Below are 24,367 nucleotides of genomic sequence, written 5' to 3'. Positions count from 1 at the left end.
GCAAGACGAAAAGCTTTAACCACGTCTCCCTTTTCAGCAATGTTTTAAAATGAAATTATAGTCCATTTAAAAATATTATTTTCAATGACTCAGGTAATTTATTCGGCAAGTAAATGCCAGAACTTATGGGTGGACATCAGGCGGGGATAGGAAGATGCGGATGTCCCACCTGCAATAGAATAGCCTTTCACGTCACTGTCAAAGAGCACACAATTACAGTAATGGTCATTGGAGGTGAGGAGGATCCCTGATGCCTATGGACCTGTACATAACCAACAAGTTGATGCCTTTACTGCAAGTGGATATGGGAAAATTTGTGCGCTTATAGGAACAGGGCCATTTAGTCCCTCAAGCTTATTCCACTATTCAATTATATCACAGCTGATTTGTGACCTAACTTTTCCCCAGATCCCTTAATATCTTTGGTTACCATAAAATCTATCAATCTCAGATTTAAAATTAACAGTTCATTTAGCGTCAATTGTTGTTTGTGGAAGATATTTCCGAACCTTGGATGCAGAAATGTTTCCTCATCTCACTCCTCAAATATCTGGTTCTAATTTTTAGAATATGTCCCTAGTCCTAGACTCACCAACCAGTAGGAATAGTTTCTCTCTATCTACCCTCTGAAAACTTTGATTAAAACAATCTCAAACCTTCTAAATTTCAAGGAATGCAATCCTAGTTGGTGTAACCTCTCATAGTTTAACCTCTAGAGTCCAGACATCATTCTGGTAAATCAGTATATATTTCCTAAGGTGTGATGCCACAACTAAACACAATAATCTAGGTGTGGTCCAATTAGGACTTTGTATAGCTGTAGCGTGACTTCCACTCACTTCTATTCTAGTCCTCTAGATATAAATACTGGAATTCCTTTAATTTTTTTGATTATTTTTATACCTATCCACAACATTTAAATGATGTACATGGACCCCCCAAGTCACTTTGGATCTCTATTTCTTTCTAGTTTATCACTTAGAAAGTACTTCGATCTATCCCTCATCAGTCTCAAGTTGATGACCTCATATTTGCATACACTGAAATACATTTGCCACACTTTTGCCATGTAATTAACCTATCATTACCTGTAATTTTATGCTTCCATCCACACTGCTTACAGTGCCACCTATCTTCGCGCCATTGGCAAAAATGTGGCTTTTTATCATAACTTGTTCATAAATGTGGTGAATCATTGAGACCCAACACAGATCCTTACAGGAAACCACTAGTCACATTTTGCCAATTAAGAGCATCTGTCCATTTTCCTTAATCTCAGTCTCCTGCCACTCAGCCAATTTCCTAACCAAAATCAACAGTTTGCCTTCAATTCCACGAGCTTCACCTTTAGTTAACAATCTCTTATGAGGGATTTTTTTATCAGGTGCTTACTGCATAATCACATTAATAGCAGCCATAGACATTCTCACCTGGCTATTACTTTTTGAATTCAAAAAATTCAGATTCGTCAAGTATGGCCTAGCCTTTGCAAATCCATGCTGGCTCTCTGATCAGTTGAGCATTTTCAAGGTGTTCAGTCATTCTTTCTTTAATTATACACTGTAGTAATTACCCAACACGTTAGGCTAACTGCCCTATAATTCCTTGGTTTCCTGTCACTTTGCTTAAATAGCAGAATGGATGGTAATTTTTCTATATAAAGGAACGGCTCTCAAATAGATAAAACTTTGTAAAGTTATAGTTAGGGAATCTGCAAAGTTCTCATCTACTTTCGCTAAAATCTGGGATGGAAATCATCTGGTCCTGGGAGTTTGTCAATCGTCAGTGCCATTATTTCCTTCATAATGGTTACTTTGTTCACATTAATTTGGGTCAGTCCCTATCCCTGATTCAATATTAGTTTCTTTCAGATGTTCATCACGCTTACCTCTTCCTCTATGGTAAATACTGATGCCAAATAATTAATCAACACATCTATTTTAAGATCTTGACATTTAGAGGTATAACTGGTCCCATATCACATTATTTTAACACCTTCCACTGATCTTCTGCCTTTTCACCCAATAACAGATTTGCTCAATTTATTACAGACTGTCTCTGCCTAATCACATTGAAGTCAGCCTTACCTAAATCTAGAATCTCCGTAGCTATTCTACATTTCTTCCTCTCAATCGTATAATGATCACCATTAGATAAACATTAACACACTAATAAGCTTTAACTGAATCTGGTCATTCCTCATTACTCACTCAAATATGACACGCCCCTTTGTTGGTTCTAAGACATTATTATAGAAAACTGTTTCGGGCATGCTCAAGAAATTCATTACCTTTCTGACATGTGCTAGCTTGCTTGTATATAAAAGTTAAAATCACTCTGCCTTTACCATGTTTGTCTAATTTCTGTCTAATCCACTTCAGAGCTGCTTCCAGGCTCCCACTACAGGCTTAAATGCTTTTCTATTTTCTCAATTTCCCATTGCCTGCTTACCTCTCATGAGGTCCTTTCTTGACATCCTTATGGATAGGATTTGTCATTAATCACCAAGGCTATTCCTCCTCCTCACCAATTTTATTATCTTTGCTGTAGACTTCATAACCCTTGTACATTTGGTCCCAGCCAGGTCCCAGCCCTGACCATCCTGCAGCCATGTCTCAGTGTTGGCCACCATGTCATACACTTCAAGGTGAATTTCTGCCTGCAATTCATTTCAATTTATTCCTTATACTCCCATGTGTTTGTATAAACAACTTAATTGGGTGACACACCTTAACCTGTGCTTCTGCCCTAATGTTTTACTCTCACATTTTTCAATTTCAAAACATTTTACTGACCCTTTCTTTTGATCCTCCCAAATACAGTACCTATTTTGGAAATTTAAGCAACTTTTATTTCATTGACTGCTAAAAATAAATAGCCTGAAACAGCAGCTTTGCAGCCAAATAATAAATCATAATTAAAATATTGATATGGGCATAGCACAGAAATAACTAGGTCGGCCTTTATTATGTGGTAATATCAAACAAACAAGAGGTCTGCTAAATGAGTGCTCTGACCCTAACAAATAAAATTCCACATTTGTACTGGAAATGTTAAATTACAACGCTCTTTCAAAATAATTCTTCACTTTGCCGTTAGTTATTTTCTAGATAACGTCTCCTTTAATTAAAAAAGGTTCTTCCCTGGACAAAGGGAGAAAGTAACTGCCCATAACACACACATGGTCAAATTCGAATGTCCTTTAACCATTTGAGAGATAGAATGCTGTCGTGAGCATTTTGAGATGGTTCTATGCACAATGGCAATTTTTCACTTAACAGTGCACTGATGAATTTGTATCAAAACAACAGTATCATTACCCAAAACCTTTCTTAGCATTTGCAGACATTAGGCTTTCTATATTTCTGTAATCTAATAACTAAATCCCCATTTTCTATAACAGCATTTGGGTCCGATAAACCAAATCTAGCTATTTGAATGTCAACATGACGCCACATTAACTTTAATCCTTACCCAGCAGATTAAACTGTGAATTGCTTGAGCTTTGCCTCTGGGATTCTGGTGAATTTTGGCATGTCTTCCTTTTAAAAGACATGAATAAGTGTTGACAGAGCTCTCCTGGGATCTCCACCTCCAGATATGTCTTCATGAATAATTTGAAGCCTTCATAATCGATAGGCTGGTAACAAGGAAAAATTACATTTAAACAATGAGCATATAATGCCAACAATTCATTCAATAACATATACATATAAAGTATTAAAAAGTAACAAGTTGGGTCACAAATGAAATGTATTCAAAAAAACAAAATCCCTTTCCTGGGCCAAAGGTTTTTGGCTCCTGTTTTAATGCAACATATTACTTCCACAAAAATATTTAGATGTTGAAATAGACAAGCAAAAACCTGATTGTAAATGTTCCTGTTCGTGAGACTTGTATTATTGTGATGCTCAATATTTTCGTATGAACAGTGTACACTTGTATTTACAATGCATTTAAGGAAAAAAACTCAGTCATTATCATAAAATTAATGATGTATGCGGTGACAAAAGAAAACTCAAAATTGTAGCTTGCATGACACAGAGGTGATACAAGGAAAAAGTATTGAAAATGTTGATTAAATCTATGGATCAGGCATTGATTATTAATTTATCTGGCTAGTCAGTTAAAGGCAGTTGCTATGATCACAAGAGTCCATTAGCTAATTACACCTTCTGTACAGATAGTGATTTTAACATGACAGAGCTGCTCTAATGTAAGTTTCCCGCGGTAATTCATTTGAATTGTTTCTTGGGAACCTGAGTTGTATGCAAAAAAGTAAATAAACCACTACAAAACACTATCAGTGATGAGAATTAATATTTTTAATTAAAGCTTATAAAATGCATGCAACACAGTGTATTTATAACTATCAGATTCACAATGATACCAAGACATCAAATTAAAACAAGTCCAAAGAATTCATTCAAAATTGAACATAATTTTACAATAACATGTACAAGATGGAAGACAATAACACAATCTTAGGACTGTAGATTCATTCTCACAATTTTACAATGCATTCTTAAGCCCCTTCTTTATTTTACCTAGGCACATAGGAAATAGCAGTCTGAGGAGGTGGGGAGCTCATCTCGAGCCTGCTCCACCATTCAACTAGCTCTTGGCAGGTCTTCTACCTCAATGCCATTTTCCTGCACTCTCTCATATCCCTGATGTCCTTAATACAAAAATCTATCGATCTCTATTTTCAACATTTTCAATGACTGAGCCTCCACAGTCCTCTGGGGTAGACAATTCCAAAGATTCACCACCCTGTGAGTGAAGAAATTTCTCCTCATCTCAGTCCTAAATGGCCTACCTCTTATTCTGAGACAGTGTCCCCTGTTTCTGGCCTACCTCTTATTCGGAGTCTGTGTCCTCTATTTCTAGAACAACCAACCTCACCCAGCAACACCACCCCCCACCCAGGTTTCCCCAGTCAGGGGAAACATCCTTCCTGCACCTACTCTTTATCTACCTTTTCTATCCGCTCATGGCATGTGGGCATTGCTGGCTAGGTCAGCATTTATTGCCCATCCCTAATTGCCCTCGAGAAAATGGTGGTATGCTGCCTTCTTGAACCGGTGCAGTTTATGTGTTGTAAGAACACCCACCCTGTCGAGTCCTGTAAAAATTGTATGTTTCAATGAGATCACCTCTCATTCCCCTAAACTCTGGAGAATATAGGCCCAGTCTCCTCAATCTCTCCTCATAAAATGATCCCACCATCCCAGGAAAAAATTTAGTGAATCTTCATTGCACTCCCTCTATGGCAAGTGTATCTTTCCTTAGGTAAGTAAATCAAAACTATACACAATACTCCAGGTGCCAAGGTGCTATACAATTGCAGTAAGACCTCTTTACTCCTGTACTCAAATCCTCTTGCAATAAAGGCCAATATACCATTTGTCTTCCTAATTGTTTGCTGCACCTCCAGGTTAGTTTTCGGTGACTCATGAACAAGGACACCCAGGTCCCTTTGGATATCAACACTTACCGATCTCTCACCATTTAAGAAATACTCTGCATTTCTGTTTTTCCAACTGAAGTGGATAACTTTGTACTTTTCTACATTATATTGCAACTGCCATGTTCTTGCCTGCTCACTTAGCCTACTATAAATGCAAGATACTCCACTGTACGGCACACTACAGTGAAATAAAAGCCAATGATATTGCAGTCCAAGTCAGTTTTTACTTTGGATAAAAGCAAAAAACTGCAGATGCTGGAAATCCAAAACAAAAACAAAAATACCTGGAAAAACTCAGCAGGTCTGGCAGCATCTGCAGAGAGGAACACAGTTAACATTTCGAGTCCGAATGACCCTTCAACAGAACTAAGTAAAAATAGAAGAGAGGTGAAATATAAGCTGGTTTAAGGGGGGGGTGGGACAAGTAGAGCTGGATAGAGGGCCAGTGATAGGTGGAGATAACCAAAAGATGTCACAGACAAAAGGACAAAGAGGTGTTGAAGGTGGTGATATTATCTAAGGAATGTGCTAATTAAGGGTAGAAAGCAGGACGAGCAAGGTACAGATAGCCCTAGTTTTACTTTGGTTGAAATCATGGATTTAACTGTGCCATCCCAGTATCTGCGGCTAGCCATAAAATCACCTATTTGCAATTAAAATCTGTGAAAGACAAAAATACACAATTGTATATACAGGTACAGTCTCTCAAATCCAGCTATCTGAAAACCAGAGTTGTCCAAAAACAGGACTTTTTTTTATATGCAGCCATGCATCAATTATAATTGTTGTTAAATGAGTGAAATAACATACCGGGGCAATTCGGCTAGGTGCTGCAATGGTGCGCCTGACTATTTATCAGCTTCACGGGATCTTATCCATGCTCCGATGACCTTTGACCCCACACAACCCAGCTCTGCCCAATCTGCCCACCCCGACACATCAGCCTTACTTACCATATTAATTTTTTTTCCAAACTTTATTTCTTAATAAGCCTTAATAAAAAGCAATTTATTCACTTTATTTCACGTGTCTATTAATTAAATTAAGATTCCAGTTGAATGACTTCTTTCTGAGCTGTAACAATTCTGTGAAACAGGCAAGATCTGAAATCTGGCATGGACTCAGTCCCGAGGCTGCTAGATTTGAGACACTGTACCTGTACGCACACAGCATTTCATGCAGACTTTGTTAAAACTAGTTTTTCCTTTTGCTTCTTGATGACTCATTCTGGGGTACAATTCATGAGTGGCAACACCATTCTATTACCTTAAAAATTAGCCATTTTTATGTCTGAAATGAGGGAGCAATTTCCAACAAGCTACTTAGCTGCAGGAAGTAACCAAGCCCAATCTTGTTCTTGTCTGATGTTCACACATAGATAATTCTTATTAAAGTTGGCTGAATAACAATCAGGAGAGAGAAACCTAGTTTACCTTGCTTTGCTATCCAATTAAAGGACACTGATTCTACAGCAACTGCACTCCAGCTAACACCAACTAACTAGTAAATGCTTGGATCCAACCTGGAAGCTTCCTTATATTTTCATTTCAGTAACGTACCTCATGGAGCACGCCTCTATTAATTATAACAAATTAAGCCTCATTATAACAAATTTATCAGCGGAGCTAAATGATGTTGGTCGTGTCAAATTACTAGTTTTATTGAATTACTGTACTTGTGACATTGTGGTTTGGATTCGCTCAGTGTTGAGCTACAGCAGCGCAAGATCAGGTAGGAAGTACACAAGATTATACTCTAGTTACAGGTTAAGTTGGAAGCTAAGACACATTACTACTTTTAACAGCTCCATGAGCAGTGGAACCTAGTTACTATTTGTAAATAAAAATCCACACGTTTCCACAGATCAGATAGACAAAACCTCACTATTTTGCACAGTGCCTCAGCTTAGTCGCAGTTTTGAGTGCTGAACTTTTTGCCAATTCTACTCGTGATGTAGCTCAACTCTGCGCACGTCCTGGCCAATGTATTGCAGTGAAGTTTTGAACCGACACCAGAGCACAATGACAGGCATACACACTAATTGAAAACTACATTCATAATTATTCATCACCTTATAATTTCTTTGATTTTTTGAAATGAGCTCTCATTAACCGGCATGGATATTCAGTGTAACTAAATGATAAAATAACTAAGTAATTAGTGTGGCAGTAACATCAACAATTGCTTCCAATAAAGTAGGTTCCATCACAGCCATCTGTGATATATAACAATGTTTAGTGAGGCTGAGGCATATATTAAAATGAACAATAAATGGTGTGTGCTTATAGGATATACAAATTCTAAAATTAAATGTAACAATTACTAGGAGTGTAATAAGAGCTTTGTGTACCATATTGAAAAGCACTGGTGGTTAGAAATTAGTCAATAGACTGTACAAAGCATCTTTTCTAAATGGGTGGCCAATAGCATAGGGTCATAACAAAGTTCAGAACAATTTCCAAAAGCATGGAGACAAAAGGCCAATTAGACGATCAACTCAATCTTTCCACAGATTCTAAATATACCCTATCCAAAAGAAGTACAAGGGAAGTGCCAATTAAACTTCTTTAAAATCTGAGCCTCTTCTCCAAATCATAAATGGCTTCCTTTCAGAAAAGGCCCGCTACCAAAATCTGCAAAGTGTTCTAAGTTTTGCCCCACCAGTATTCTATACAATTAAAACAACTTCTTGTAATCATACTCAAATATATCCTCAAACTTCATTAGCTTTATAGCTATTAGCTTCATAGCGATTAGAAAGTCTCAGAAAATGTTCAATGATCATACCCCATCCCTTTTCATTCTTCATATTTGCTGTTTTTAGTTACAATTGTCCCCCAAATCGATTATATTTGGTCATTCAGCATGTAGTTTGAGCAGGTCAGAGGACCTCCTGCTTGGACTATTCTTGGAGCTGTTTATAGTGACCATCCACATACCCTTGCTCAATGGCAAGATTAGTTTCACTATTTACCCATGGTTCGAGTGCCAGTTTCCAACCAGCTGATCCTAAATCAGAAACATTCACTATCTACTGACTTAGAGGATAGTTTCCTTGGACTGTTGTTTGATTTTCAACAAGGTAGGCATTGTAATTTTTTGCAACACAAAAACAGAATTACCTGGAAATTATCTCTGTGTTTAATTGTAATTTTTTCCTTATGTATCAATTCCAATTTGACTTTTCAAATGAAACAATAAATCCTGTCATAACATTACTGTGAAATCTCTATCCAAGAAGAAATTTTGAGTTGTGATAAATTTATATCAGATCATCTGCAAAAAAACTCATCACACATTTTAAATTATTTGAATAAATTTGACTATTGATGCAACATATTTTGATATGACATGTCTATTCTATTTAAAAGCATGAGCTGTCACAGGATTCCAAAAGGTTATATGCCCTACAGTTAGCATTGTGAACATAATTTTAATGTGACTAATGGATTACAATGGGCCAACATCTAACTTTACATGACAATCTCAAATTGAACTCTTAGGTACTGCCTTCTGAAATAAATTATGATTTCAGCCTCCAAAGAACTGGAAAAGTAGGCACACCATTTCCTGGGATACATGAGTAGTATTTTGTCAGAGTAAGTGAGAAAATGGTTCTCAGCTTCTAACAGAATTTCTTTGGTTGTTTTTGAAAGAACATTCAAAGGAAAACCAGAAAGAAAAATTTGATTTATTCAGGTAAATATTATGTGGATGCATCTTTTCAAAGAGAAGCCTATTTGTGCGTGAGGATAAAAGGGAATGAGAACCAATGCTGACCCACCTCAAACGTGAGAAGTAATACAGATTACACATCTGTAACAACTTGTGTTAGAATTCCACTTACATTTTCAACTGACCATTTTACAAGTTGAAAAATCTAAAGATATCTCTGTACAGTGTATTTCAGGATGTATGTATTTGGAATTGACATTTTATTAAAAACACAATATTGAATGAATAGGATTTTAAGTAACTTTTTTAAATAAAAGACACTCATTGGGCAGGATTTTTAATTGATGATCCCTTTTGAATTAGAGGGATCTGTAACGGGTCAGGAACCCGTTGATAGCTATAGTTCCAGCTGAGCCACAACATTAGCATCCCTGGTTCCCCAGCCAATCAGAGAGGGGAAGCAGGAAGACGCATCAGTTCTGTCAAAGAAAGGATTTCTCATTAAAGGGATTCCAGCATACCTTAGAATGGTTCAATTGGACAAGGATTCCTAAAACTAAAGCAACTAGAGGAGAGAAGATGTTATTTCCCAGGTTTCTCGTGCTTACCTGAAAGTCCTGGTGCAGGAGCTGAGGGACTGCGGTGAGGTGATGTTTTCCAAGGGCGGGAGGAAGAGGAACAGGCTCTCTAAGCATGCAGACATAGATGGAAGAGGCCAAGGAAGTCAACAGCAAATTATGGTTCTTCCAATCTTGAGACAGTGCACCTCGAAGATCAAGAAGCTCAGGGGGGGGCCAGAAAGGTGAGCGACATAACACTTCCAGATGCCAGGGCCCATATCCTTAGCTTCATAATATTCTTCTGCACTGCGCTCTTCTAATCAACACACCTCCACTCATTCCTCTCTCTTCAGGTACCTCCTCAAATCCCCATCTGGACAGCCAACACTCTCACTCGCCTTCACTCGCCTTCATCCTCATCTTATTTCTCTCTCTCTCTCTCAGTCTTGCCTCACAGTCACACTACAAAAAATGTGGCCCTTCCCTCCTCTCTACACCAGTCATTTTTAATACTCTTAACTCTGTCATTCCTCCTTGCAAGAAAGGAGAGTACACAAGCCTGGGAAGAAGCACACATAGCTGTGAGGAGGGGAGCTTCCAGTGCCCAGTGAGGTGGTGGTCTTGGCCCAGGAGGCTGCTGATGCCAGCAATGACTTGCTGTGAAAGCCTGAGCCTCATGAAGCCTGATCAGTTCTCTCAGATCAAGAGAGCTGATCCTCTATCTGTAGATGACGTGGTGGGGGTCCTGTCTTCTTCGAGCTGGGTCCATCCCCTCTTCCCTGTGAGCTGCTCCTCTTGTTCCTCATCAGGGGTGCAATGTAGAGTTGCATAAGCTGCTTTGATGCTGTGATGAAGGCTAACAACAGGGATCAAAATTAAGAGAAGTGCAAGACAGGTGAACTGGCTTCCAAGAACTTGGCAATGACCAGTCAAGCAGTGAACGTATACTTTGAGAAGAGATGCTGTGAGCTACAGCCTCTCACCCCCCCGCCATGTCACTGAAGAAACACTCCACGACTGTGCACTCACCTGGTTTACACTGGCGATTTGCTTACAGCTTGAGAAGTGGATGCTCTGGCTATTAAAGCCAAGTTATTTAAAATAAAAGTAATGGCCTATCTGAATATTTTATGTCCCTAACAGCCCCAAGAGTTGGTTCCCTGCTCCCTTCACAGGCACCCGACTAAAATCAGGAAGTGGGAGGATGATGTTGGGATCCCGATCCAATGTCACTTTTAGAGAATTTAATCTCTGCAAGCACCCAAACCTGCCTCCTCTTTCCCATTGAAATTCCCCACATTTGCTTCAGAAAACATGTCAGAGTGAAAGAGAGAGGGCTGACTTTCAGAAACTAATTACATCACCTATAACATAGTAGTAAAATATTTTAATTATGTTATAGTCATGCTCTTAACAATTGCAGTTTGAGCCCAAAAGGATTACTAACTCCCATATTACTTTGTAATAAAAGATAATTCAACTTCTTTCATCATGCATATCAATAATATATTGTTCATTACATGTAAATATATCTGCCAACTCACTAAGGGAAGTCACAGGAGATTCTCTCATGTACATACCTAAAACAGTTACTATAAAAGGCTAACAAAAATAAACTTAACCACATCCCAGTGCAAGAAAATATTTTCTGTAAATTATATTAACTGATTTTTTGTTCTTTCTTCAATAAAAAATGAACCACAATTAGATTCATGATTAGAAAAATAAATCAGTTGATAAATTAGGACATGTGCTGTGATATGTGGAAATCTTGTAGTAGTAATAGTACTGTATTCAGCAGTGATGGTGATTGATATGTGCTGACAATGTAATGCTTACATTGGTTATGAGTGATGACTATGTCTGGACACATGGTAACGAGACGGGGACTATAGCGATAAGTATGGTGATGTGAAGGAACCAATCAATAACTGATAAGGAGCCACTACTGAAAATTGGTAGTGATTTGTGAACCTAATAACTTATGCAACGAAAACGGGCTATACCGTGCCATGGATAATTTTATGAACCTTTGCAGGAACTAGAGTCAAGGATATTATTCATGAATGTCTGAATACAGAATTACTAGGATTATTAAAGTTTTTTTTTCCATTCATGGGATGTAGGCGTCGCTTACTAGGCCAGCATTTATTGCCTACCCCTAATTGCCCTTGAGGAGGTGGTGGTGAGCTGCCTTCTTGAACCGCTGCAGTCCACCACAGTGCTGTTAGGGAGGGAGCTCCAGGATTTTCACCCAGCAACAGTGAAGGAACAGCAATATATTTCCAGGTCAGGATGGTGAGTGGCTTGGAAGGGAACTTCCAGGTGGTGATGTTCCCATATGTCTGCTGCCCTTGTCCTTCTAGATGGTAGTGGTCATGGGTTTGGAAGGTGCTGTCTAAGGAGCCTTGGTGCGTTTCTGTAGTGCATCTTATAGATAAATTCTGCTGCCACTGTGCGTCGGTGGTGGAGGGAGTGAATGTTTGTGCATGGAGTGCCAATTCAGAGGGCTGCTTTGTCCTGGATGGTGTCAAGCTTCTTGAGTGTCTGTTTTTCAGTGCATTGTGGAACTTCACTTAGAGCTGGTGTACTTGGTCACCGCCTTTGTGCCCTCCGAGTCGGTGTGCTTGGCCAAGTTCCCCGGGCAGCAGCAGGTGCACGGCGGCCTGGATCTCCCGGGAAGCTGATGGTGCTGCACTTGTTATAATGGGTCATGTGGGAAGCCTTGCCCACGATGCGCTTGAAAATGTCATTGACAAACAAGTTCATGTGTTCATGGCCTTGGAGGAGATGCTGGTGTCGGGGCAAACCTGCTTCATCACTTTACAGATGTAGATGGAGTAACACTCTTTCCAGGATCGCATCCTCTTCTTGCTGCCTTTCGGTGGCGCCCTCTTCTGGGCTTTCTTGGTGCCCTTCTTGGAAATTGGTGCTTTCTTCTCGTCAGCCATGGTTACAGTAAACTGCTGGAGCTGCACTCAGAGGCAAGTAGCAATTATTCCATCACACTCCTGACTTGTGCATTGTAAATGGTGGACAGGCTTTGGGGAGTCCAGTGGTGAGTTATTCACCACAGGACTCCTAGCCTCCGACTTGCTCTTATAGCCACAATCTTTATATGGCTAGTCCAGTTCTGTTTCTAGTCAATGGTAACGACCAGGATGTTGATTGGGGGGGATTCAGCAATGGTGATACCATCGAATGTCAAGGGGCGATGGTTAGATTCTCTCTTGTTGGAGATGGTCATTGCCCTAGCATTTGTGTGGCGCAAATGTTACTTGCCACTTGTCAGCTCAAGCCTGGATATTGTCCAGGTCTTGCTGCATTTGGACATGGGCTGTTTTAGTATCCAAGTAGTCACGAATGGTGCTGAACATTGTGCAATCATCAGCGAACATCCCCACTTCTGACCTTATGATGGAAGGTCATTGATGAAGCAGCTGAAGATGGTTGGGCCTAGGACACTACCCTGAGGAACTCATGCAGTGATGTCCCGGAACTGAAATGATTGACCTCCAACAACCACAACCATCTTCCTTTGTGCTTGGTATGACTCCAACCAGCGAAGTGTTTTCCCCGTAATTCCCATTGACTCCAGTTTTGCTAGGGCTCCCTAATGCCATTTTCAGTCAAATGCGGCCTTAATGCCAGTCACTCTCACCTCACCTCTGGTGTTCAGCTCTTTTGTCCATGTTTGAACCAAGGCTGTAATGAGGTCAGGAGCTGAATAACCCTGCCTGAACCCAAGCTGAGCTATTGCTAAGCAAGTGCCATTTGATAGCACTGTTGATGACCCATTCCATCATTTTACTGATGATTGAGAGTGGACTGATGGGGTGGTAATTGGCCAGGTTGGATTCGTCCTGCTCTGTGTGTACAGGACATACTTGGGCAAAGTTCCACATTGTCGGGTAGATGCCAGTGTTGTCGCTGTACTGGAACAGCTTGGCTAGGGGCACAGCAAGATCTGGAGCACAAGTCTTCAGTACTATTGCTGGAATAGTGTCAGGGCCCATAGTCTTAGCAGTATCCAGTGCCTTCAGCCATTTCTTGATATCACGTGGAGTGAATCGGATTGGCTGAAGACTGGCATGTGTAATGCTGGGGACCTCCGGAGCAAGCCAAGATGGATCATCCACCTGGCACTTGTTGCAAATGCTTCAGCCATATCTTTTGCACTGATGTGCTGGGCTCCCCCATCATGGAGAATGGGCATATTTCTGGAGCCTCCTTCTCCAGTGAGTTGTTTAATTGTTCATCACCATTCACGATTGGTTGTGGCAGGATTTAAATCTGATCCGTTGGTTGTGGAATCAGCTTTGTCTATTGCTTGCTGCTTATGCTGTTTGGCACGCAAGTATTCCTGTGATGTAGCTTGACACCTCATTTTTAGGTATGCCTGGATGATCCCCTGGCTTGGTGGTAATGGTAAGACTGGAGGATATGCCAGGCCCTAAGGTTACAAATTGTGGTCGAGTACAATTCTGCTGCTGCTGATGGCCCACAGCACTCATAGATGTCCAGTCTTGAGTTGCTAGATCTGTTCGAAATCTATCCCATTTAGCATGGTAGTAGTGCCACACACACATGATGGAGGGTATCCTCACATGAAGACGGGACATCGTCTCCACAAGGACTGTGAGGTGGTCACTCCTACCAATACTGTCATGGAAAGATGAACCAAGGCAGGCAGATTGGTGAGGATGAGGTCAAGGATGTTTCTCCCTCTTGTTGGTTCCCTCACCACCTGCCGCAGACCCAGTCTAGCAACTATGTCCTTTAGGACTCGGCCAGCTTGGCCTGTAGTGGTGCTACCAGGCCACTCCTTGTGATGGACATTGAATCTCCCACCCAGAGTACATTCTGCACCCTTGCCACCCTCAGTGCTTCTTCCAAGTGGTGTTCAACATGGGGGAGTACTGATTCATCAGCTGAGGGGGGAAATGGTATGTGGTAATCAGCAGGAGGTTTCCTTGTTCATGTTTGACCTGATGCCATGAGACTTCATGGGGCCCAAAGTCAATGTTGAGAACTCCAGAGCAACCCCCTCCCGACTGTATACCACCGTGCTGCCACCTCTGTTGGGTCTGTCCTGCTAGTGGGACACGACATACCCAGGGATGGTGATGATGGTGTGTGGGACATTGTCTGTAAGATATGAATCCATGAGGATGACTATGTCAGGCTGTTGCTTGACTAGTCTGTGAGACAGCTCTCCCAATTTTGGCACAAGCCCCAAAGATGTTAGTAAGGTGGGCTTTGCAGGGTCGACAGGGATGAGTTTGCCATTGTTCTTTCTGGTGCCTAGGTTTATTCCGGGTGGTCCGTCCAGTTTCATTCCTTATTGACTTCTTTTTAAGCAGTTTGATACAACTGAGTGGCTGGCTAGGTCATTTCAGAGGGCAGCTGAGAGTGAACTATATTCCTGTGGATCTGGAGTCACATGTAGGCCAGGCCAGGTAAGGACGTCAGATTTCCTTCTCTAAAGGACATTAGTGAACCAAATGGGTTTTCATGGCCAATACTGCTCTGAAGACGACATATGGACTCAAAACTTTAACTTTGTTTCTCTCTCCACAGATGCTGCCAGGCCTGCTGAGTTTTTCCAGTATTTTCTGTTTTTGTTTCAGATTTCCAGCATCTGCAGTATTTTGCTTTTATCTGGGTTTTCACGGTCATCATTAGACTTTTAATTTTTATTGAACTCAAATTCCACCATCTGTCGTGGTGAGATTCGAACCTGGGTCTCCAGGACATTACCCTGGGTCTCTGGGTTAATACCACCATGCCACTGTCTCCTCTGGGTTTTTGACCCAGAACAATGAGTTACATTCAGAACACGGGCATAAGCAGCCTACTTTTCGCATGGCAGGTGTGCAAATTATATTTTTTCCCCAGAACAAATGCAGTTTAAAATTCCGTCCAAAATAATGAACAGGCAATGGTCAAATTATGTCCCGTCAGAATTGCAATGATCCCATCATGTTATTCATACAGTCAGATAAAAGAGCATGGGTTAGATTTAATGCAGACGGTCAAGGCAGAAAACATGGCGGCCAGGCCCATTTAATCACGGGGGAGGCCCTGTGTCAGTCGCTCAGCAGTGGCAAAATCTCCCTCCGATTTAGTTGGAAGGGATTGGCATGGGACTCTCAGCCGCTAGTGGCAGTTAAATCTGTCTGCCTTAAATCAGTCGGTTTACTTCTTACCATTGTGCAACTTAAAATCAATGACTTAAAAGTTAGGAAAGAGGAAGGATCACAAATGATGTCATGTCTTTCTAACACTTGCAGCAGCTTCAATGATTCATTTCCAAGAAAATTTCAAACCGATAGCATTGAAATCTTTGTAAGTCTTCATAACTTTGAGAGATTAAATGCAATTTGAAAGGTAAAATGTAGGCAGCAAAATAGAAGATAAAAGCAATAATAGTAACATGCTTACTTGATTTAGAATATCTTGCTTCTGCAGAGTTGTGTAAATTGAAGGACAGACAGAAAGAAACAAAGGAAGAAATAGGTTATTGAACAGTGATATAAAGATTTGCAAAAGAATAGAAATTGTTGATAGAATTGATTTTTGTTTCAGAACATTAAGTACATTGTATCTGTACAGATTTGTGCCAACCATGGTAGGACAATAGGACCATGTTTTACTTACAAGAAAATAACACATCCATAACCCTTTGTTTCTTCAAGAGGCACTCACACTAAATATTTGGCAAGAATCTTTTTAATATAATGACTTAAGTTGATGCATTATTGCTTTACGTACACATGAACAACACCAATGAAAATGAAAGGAATAAAGGGCTTGCATTTACAACACAATCACCAGATATCCCAAAGCATTTTACAGTCAATGAAATACTTTGGAAGTGTAGTCATAGTTGTAATGTAGGAAACATGGCAGCCAATTTACACACAGCGAACTTGCACAAACAACAATCTGATAATGACCAGATAATCTGATTCTTATGATGCTGATTGCGGGATAAATATCATCCAGGACACCAGGGGGGTAATGTCTTGCTGCTCTTTGAAGTAGCACCATGGGTTCTTTTAAGTCCACCTGAAAGGACAGGGTCTTGGTTTAATGTCTCATCAGAAAGATGGCACCTCCAATGGGGTAGCACTCCCTCAGTACTACACTGGAATGCCAGCCTTATTTTTTGTGCCATGCTTATTGCAGTGTCAAGCAACAAAGCTCTTTTGGCTTGCTTTCTTTCTCAGACAAACAGTTTTAATGCACATCATTTTGATAGGCACTACCGTTCCTTTAAGACAATACCTAATGATTTGTTCAATATTTCACAGATCTACATCGTTAAAAAAACTTTTCACCCACCCTAGAGGTTGAACAGGCCATTTCAACTATGAGGCTATCAAAGTCAATTTTGCTCTTTCTCATTAGAAGGCCTATGCCTCTGCACAGCATAGATCACTTGATAGAAACAGGAATACTGAGTAAACAGGAATACTGAGCATCTTTCCCATTCCATTAGCCTGGAAATGCTATGTTTAACTGTGATATCCCCATGACTCTTCTGGTTGAAGTTTACTAGCAGGGATCAAACCTTCCTTAATTTATACTGTATAATACTACACCAAGCAACAATTGTGCCATTGAAACAGTCAGGAAGAACAAATTAAAGAAGAATAGACCATACAATGCCTCATGTCTGTTCCATCATTCATACGATCATGACTGATCTGCCTCAACCAGCCCACTCCCCAAAGCCTTTGATTCACTGAGACACCAAAAATCTAACTCAGCCTAAAAAAGAGCACTAAAACTTGTCAAAGGTGATTTCCCTTTCATAAAACCAAGTTGACTCTTTCTAGTCACACAATGATTTTCTAAGTGCATTGTTAAGACTTCCTTAGTAATAGATTCCAACATTTCCTGATGACTGACATCAGGCTAATTGGTCTGTTGTTCCCTGTTTTGTCTTTATCTCCTTTCTTGAATAGCAGTGTTACACCTGCTAACATCCAATCCACTGGGGCTGTTCTAAAATCTATGGAATTTCATTGGAAAATCATAAACCAGTGAATCTACTATCTCTGCAGCCAATTCTGTAAGAAGCGTCGGATGTAGACCATAAGTTCTTGGGAATTTGTCAGGCTTTAGTCTCTCAAGTTTCTTGCATACATTTTCTCTGCTGATATTATAGAGTCATAACAATGGTTACAGCACAAATGAGGCCATTCGACCCTTAGTCTCCATGCGAGAGCAACCCAGCCAGTCCCATTCTCCTGCCCTTCCACTGTAGCCTTGCATTTTTTTTCTCTTAAGATAATTATCCAATTTCCTTTTGAAAGCCATGATTGAATTGGAATCCATCAAACTCCCAGGCAGTGAAGTTCAGATCCTAACCACTCATTACATAACAAAAGCTTTTCCTCCTGCCGCCTTTGGTTCTTATACCATTTTACCTTAAACCAGTAGCCTCTGGTTCTCGACTCTTCCATCAATGGTAACAATTTCTTCTTGCCTACTCTGTCCAAAGTAAATAACGTCTTTATTTAATAATAAGCTCTTCAGTCTTATTAGAACCTTGGTTACCCATTTCTGGAATGCAATTTGTCTCTGCTACTGTGAAGATAAACACAACATACTTGTTCAATGTTTCTGCCATTCCTCATTACCCTGATAATTTCTTCTGTCTCTGCTTCTAAACAATCAACACTTACTTTTAGCTACTTTCATTTTTTATATACTCAAAAAACCTCTTGTAATCTACTTACCCTATTTGTGCTGCTGGCTCAACATCTATTTTATTACAAGCGCTTCGTGCATTATGATAAAGAGCCTTTAATTTTATTCCTGACTAACTTACTCTCATGCAATTTTTAAAAAAATTTTTAATCAAATTTTGAGTCACCCTGTACTGGCTCCTAAAACTCTCCCAATACTCAAGCTTACTACCATTCTTCATAACTTTATAAGTTTCTTCTTTTAGTCTAATACTATCCTTAACTTCCCTAGTAACTAACTTGCTGAGATTTTGTTTTATAGTGGAATGTATTTTTGTTGAATATTTTGAATCATTCCTATAAATGTTTACCACTGTTTATTTACCATGCATATTAGTTTATTTACCTAAGCAAAAATAGACAGCTCTCCCCTCATACCTATATAATTAAGGTTCTTGAATTGGACTAGAGTATGTGACTCTCAAACTTAATATGGACTTCAATTTGTATTATGAGCAATTTTTCTGCTAGAGGCTTTTTTACTTTGAGATTACTAATTACCATTGTCTCATTTGCAAAATACTAGACATAAAACAGCTTTATCCTTTGTTGGTTCCACAACATGTTACTGTAGGAAGTGGTCATGAAACATTCTACAAATTCATCTTCCAGACTATCTTTGGTAATTTGATTGGTCCAGTCCATAAGACGGTTAAAGTGTCCCATGATTATCACACTGCCTTTGTTACAAGCTCCAATTATCTCTTATTTAACATTCTATCCACAGTACAACTACTGTTGGGAGCCTAAAATCTACTCTCACTAGCATTTTATGACTCTTGTTAGTCCTAATCTCCACCAGTCCTAATTCTACTTCATGATCTCCTGAGCCAAGATCGTTTCTTACGACAGTGCTATGTTATCCTTTGTTATAAGGCCTTCTGCTCCTTCTTTTCCATTTTGCCTGTCTTTTTGATTATTAAGTATATTGGAATATTTATTTCCCAACCTTGGTCTCATTTCCGCCATGTCTTTTTAATGGCAATTGGATGAAATCCATTTATCTCTATTTGTGCTGCTCGATTATCTATTCTGGTATGAATGCTGTATACATTCAGATAAAGAACTTTTAATTTTATTTTTTTACCACTATTCTTTTCCTGGATCTTATTAATTGATGCACCATTATTGTTAAACTTCCTGTCCCTTCCTGAATCATTAGAGTGTTCTATTGCCTCAAATTTTCTCTTTAGATTTCTAAATTTCCCTTCTCCTGACCTACCCCCACCACACCCCCCAGCCCCACTTTGAGTTTAAAGTCCTATCCAGAGCTCAAGTTATATTATTCACCAGAACACTGATCCCCAGCCTGGTTTAAGTGGTGCCCATCCCAATGGAACAGCTCCCTCTTTCCCCAATACTGGTGCCAGTGTTCTACGAATTGAAACTCCTCCTTCACATACCACTCTTTTGAGCCACATGTTTAATTCTCTAATCTGTTCGATCCTATCCCAACTTTCACATGGCTCAGGTTGTAACTCAAGAGGTTATGAGACCTTTGGAGGTTCACTTATTAATTTAGACCCCAATTCCTCAAATTCACTCTGCAGGACCTCATTCTTAGTTTTACTTATGTCATTTGTTCCTATATGTACCACGGCAACTGGATTCTCCAGCCATGAGAGGATGTCTTTAACTTTAACACAGGGCAGGCAACACAATTTTCAAAACTCCTGGTTGTGGCTACAGACAACAGTATCTATCCTGACTAAACTGTTCCTTACAATTACCTCATTCCCGGCACTTGAATGGCTTCCTGCACCATGGTGCAACAGTCAGTTTGTCCAAATACTCTGCAGTCCTTGTTCTCATCCACACAGGTAGCAAATACCTTGAACCTGTTGGTCGAAGTCAGGGCTGGGGCTCCTCCATCACTATATCCTGAATGTCCATACCCATCTGACTCATAGTCACACCCTCCTATCCCTAACCACTGACAAACTCAAGTTCTATTTAACAGGTCTGACTGTTTCCTGGAACAAAGTGTCCAGGTAACTCTCCCCATCTCTGATAAATCAACTGTTAAATGTTGCTCCTTGAATTAATCAAATACAGTCACAATTTTAAATTCCAATAGTGTACACCATCAATCCAAATAATCTGTTAATAACTCAGACTGGATCTTACATTAAAAGCATGTGGGGTATCCCAAAATTGGTGGTCAAAGACTTGCAGTGCCAGAAGTGAATTTTATGGAAATTGGCCTATTGTAATACAGTGTCTAAGATCCTTACGAATGGGACAAGCTAGATAGACTAGCCGGTCTTTCCTACCTGGTGTTTTTGATATGCTGACCTTTTAACGTAATGTCGTAGATTTACTGGGGGAGAAATCCGTTTATGCAGCACCACTAGCAAACTTAACTTTATTCCCCAGGGGCAGGAAGCACTACAGGCTGCTACTCAGGCGTCTCACACAGTGTCAAAAATGCTCCACCATTAAGATGTTCCTTACCCACCCAGGTCAGGTGCAAGTAATCTACTGGGAAAGCCAAAAACAAAACACATAAATAAGCCAATAAGTGACAAAAAATTATGAAAATATCCTTTCCATCCACCCCGCCTCCCCCACCCCTGAAGCCCAGACCCAAGACACATTGCTGTTATCATTGAATATAAAATTCGATTCAGTGTCATTAGGTTACTTTGGCCTGTTTACAGTAAAAAGAATACACACTTAACGTGCATTGGAGCACAGCCATAGAAATCCTGTGAAGCAACAAGAGATTTTGATAGTCTAACATTTGGAGGAACCTAGAAACTTGATAAAGGAAGTATATTTGTGAAACTTTCTCCTTGGCTTACATGACCATACATATGAACAGACCAATTAGGAGGAGTAAGCCACGTTGACCCTTGATCCTGTTTCGCCATTCAATAAGATCACAGCTGATCTAATGTTAACCTCGACTCCGCATTCCTGCCTACCCCAATAACCTTTCACCTCCTTGCTTATCAACAATCTATCCACCTCTGCCTTAAAAATATTCAAATACTCTACCTCAAACACCTTTTGAGGAAGAGAATTCCAAAGTCTCACAGCCCTCCGAGAGAAAAATGTTTTCCTCATCTCGGTCTTAAATGGGCGACACCTTATTTTTAAACAGTGACCCCTAGTTCTAGATTCTCCCACAAGAGGAAACATTCTTTCCACATCCACCCTGTCAAGACCCCTCAGGATCTTATATGTTTCAATCAAGTCACCTTTTACTCTTCTACACTCCAGTGGATACACGCCTGTCAAGCCTTTACTAATAAGACATCCTGCCCATTCCTGGTATTAGTCGAGTAAACCTCTGAACTACTTTTAACGCATTAACACCCTTCCTTAAATAAGACGGCTAATACTGTACACACTACTCCAGATGTGGCTTCGCTGATGCCCTGTATAACAGCATAACTGAAGCTTAATCTCCCTACTTCTGTTTTCAATTCCCCTTGCAATACACAATAACCTTCTATTAGCTTTGCGAATTACTTGCTGCGCCCGCATACTAACCTTTTGTGATTCTTGCGCTAGGGACACCCAGATCCCTCTGAATCTCAGAGTTCTGAAATCTCTCAGCATTTAGATAATAAGCTTCTTTTTTGTTCATCCTGCCAAAATGGACAATCTCATATTTTCCCAAATAACATTCCATTTGCCAGACCTTTTCCCACTCACCTAATCTATGTTCTTTTGTAGCCTCATGTCCTTTTCACAACTTACGTTCCTACCTATCTTTGTGTCACCAGCAAATTTAACAACCATACCATTGGTCCCTTCATCCAAATCATTTATATAAGTTGTAAAGAGTTGAGACCCCAGCACTGATCCCTGTGGCACACCACCCACCACATCCTGCCAACCATAAAATTATTTATTTATGCCTACCCTCTGTTTCCTGTTGGCTAGTCAATCCTTCTCTCCATGCCAATGTTACCTCTACTCCATTAGCCTTTACTTTCTGCAATAATCTTAGATTTCGCAATTAACCTTATGTGAATAGTCTGCTTAATTTTCTTCAAAATAACCACAATAAAATTGCTTGGAATTAGCCATATACAGTTTTTTTTCTAGCATTATTGAGCTATAAGAAATCATCACTAATTAGATAGATATCAGCCAGCTGAACCACGCTATCTGCTAATCACCATTTGATCTACTGAGAGGTCTTCTGTTATAACCCTGAGATGAATCAGTGCTCACTAGCTCTTCCTGTTCTCATGTGAAGCATCCTGTATAACACCGAGTATGTAACGGTTCCATTTGGGTTTGGATTCAATCGCACATACAAGTGATCCAGTTTCAGGTTTAGGGGGAGATGATGGCCTATGGGTAATGTCACTGAACTAGTAATCCAGAGGCCCAGGCTCTGAGACATGAATTCAAATCCCATCATGGCAGGTGGTGGAATTTAAATTCAATTAATAAACCTGTAATATAATGGTAATCTCAGTAATGGTAATCTCAGTAATGGTGACCATAAAATTATCAATTGTTGTAAAAACCCACCTGATTCACTAATTCCTTCCTTTAGGGAAGGAAATCTGCCGCCCTTACTCGGTCTGCCTACATGTGACTCCAAATCCACAGCATTGTGGTTGACTCTTAAATGCCCTTTTAAGTGTCCAAGCAAGTCAATCAGTTCAAGGGCAAGTGGGGATGGGCAACAAACGCTGGCCTTGCCAACAACACCCACGCCCCATGAAAGAAGAAAGGAGAATTGGTGATGTGTTGCATCTTAGCATTTTGTGAACCTCATGCAAATGTAAATTTAAATTGCAATGTAGTGGATTCTGCTGGGTTGATCTTTTACAATTTTGATTTTTAATAAATCTGATTCATAAGGTTCTCTCTTAATCCACAATTAAGGTCTGACAAATTGACCAATTATTTTTCTGTGATGCAAAAGAAGTCTGAACAAATTACGCTGTAAAAAGCAAAATACTGCAGCTGCTGGAGATCTGAAACAAAAGTAGAAAATACAGGAAGCATTAATCCTGGCAAGTCAAATTTATGGAGCGAATGCTGTTCTCTTTACAGATGCTGACTGACCTGACTGTTTCCAGCATTTTCTGAATTTCTTCAGTAACACTGCATTCCTGTTTGCCTCCGAGTAATACTTCATGACTAGATGTTTGTGTGTATTAGGCTTATGGACAGTGAGAGGTGTCTTGTGGGCACAATAGAAATATCAAGAGTGGCTGAAAAATGTTGCACAGCTATGGGTTTTTTGTTTACAAATGCTACAGACAAGGTGCCAAATTATTAACATCATTTAAAAACAGAATTTGCCAATGCCTTTTTTTAAGAGCATGATAAATTTAAGTAGTTTACTAAGCAATGGATTTCAGAATTCAAAGTGTATGACATAATAATAAACTTTGATAAAATGTTGAAGTTGGTACAGTTTATTACCAAGTACAGTGGGGGCCATTGACATTTATTATTACATATTACATTTCTAAAATGTTGTGCAAAGCAATAATATAATCCAACTTTTATTTATAGCCACATCAGTGTAAAATATTTTCTCTTTGTGGAGTCTGCTGAAAGATATTGATGTCTCTGAAATAGGTTTTGAATTTGCTGCTAATTTTGCTGATATTTCTTGTGGCAAAATAACACAAAAAATGACCAAACACTGGCTTTTAATCTTGAAAACTCTACAATACACTATCACTAGTATTTAAAGATCCTAATTTTAAATGCTTAAAATTCTGTGTTGAATAGATTAATACTTTATCTACCTATTTCCTCCCCTTAATCGTTACTTTCTAAGATTCTGACATTGTGCCTCACTCCCAACTGAGAAAGAGGCAAATGATCATCTCCCACACCTGTGTCACTGTTGCTCTGCAACTAGATGCAGAATAGTGGGTGGGACCAGATGAGGGTAACGGTAACTCATCCTTTGATTT

At 39.7% G+C, this 24,367-nt stretch overlaps 1 protein-coding gene across 9 annotated transcripts in view; it reads right to left on the bottom strand.

Annotated features, from left to right (window-relative positions):
- LOC144686492 (diacylglycerol kinase beta-like) overlaps positions 1–24,367 on the bottom strand; it is a 691,325-nt gene that overhangs the window by 507,848 nt on the left and 159,110 nt on the right. For 5 of the 9 annotated variants that reach the window (XM_078551766.1, XM_078551771.1, XM_078551773.1 and 2 more), the window contains 2 exons: positions 16,150–16,170; positions 3,475–3,640 (listed from right to left, as the gene is read on the bottom strand). In XM_078551766.1, coding sequence (XP_078407892.1) covers positions 3,475–3,640; positions 16,150–16,170 — 187 coding nt within the window. The remainder of the gene's footprint in view (positions 1–3,474; positions 3,641–16,149; positions 16,171–24,367) is intronic. The other 4 variants (XM_078551769.1, XM_078551772.1, XM_078551774.1 and 1 more) reach the window with 1 other exon arrangement.

Source organism: Cetorhinus maximus, chromosome 11 (genome assembly GCF_964194155.1).
Source record: "Cetorhinus maximus chromosome 11, sCetMax3.hap1.1, whole genome shotgun sequence".
In the NCBI taxonomy this organism is placed as follows: Eukaryota; Metazoa; Chordata; class Chondrichthyes; order Lamniformes; family Cetorhinidae; genus Cetorhinus; species Cetorhinus maximus.
This window is presented reverse-complemented; position numbering and strand designations above follow the sequence as displayed.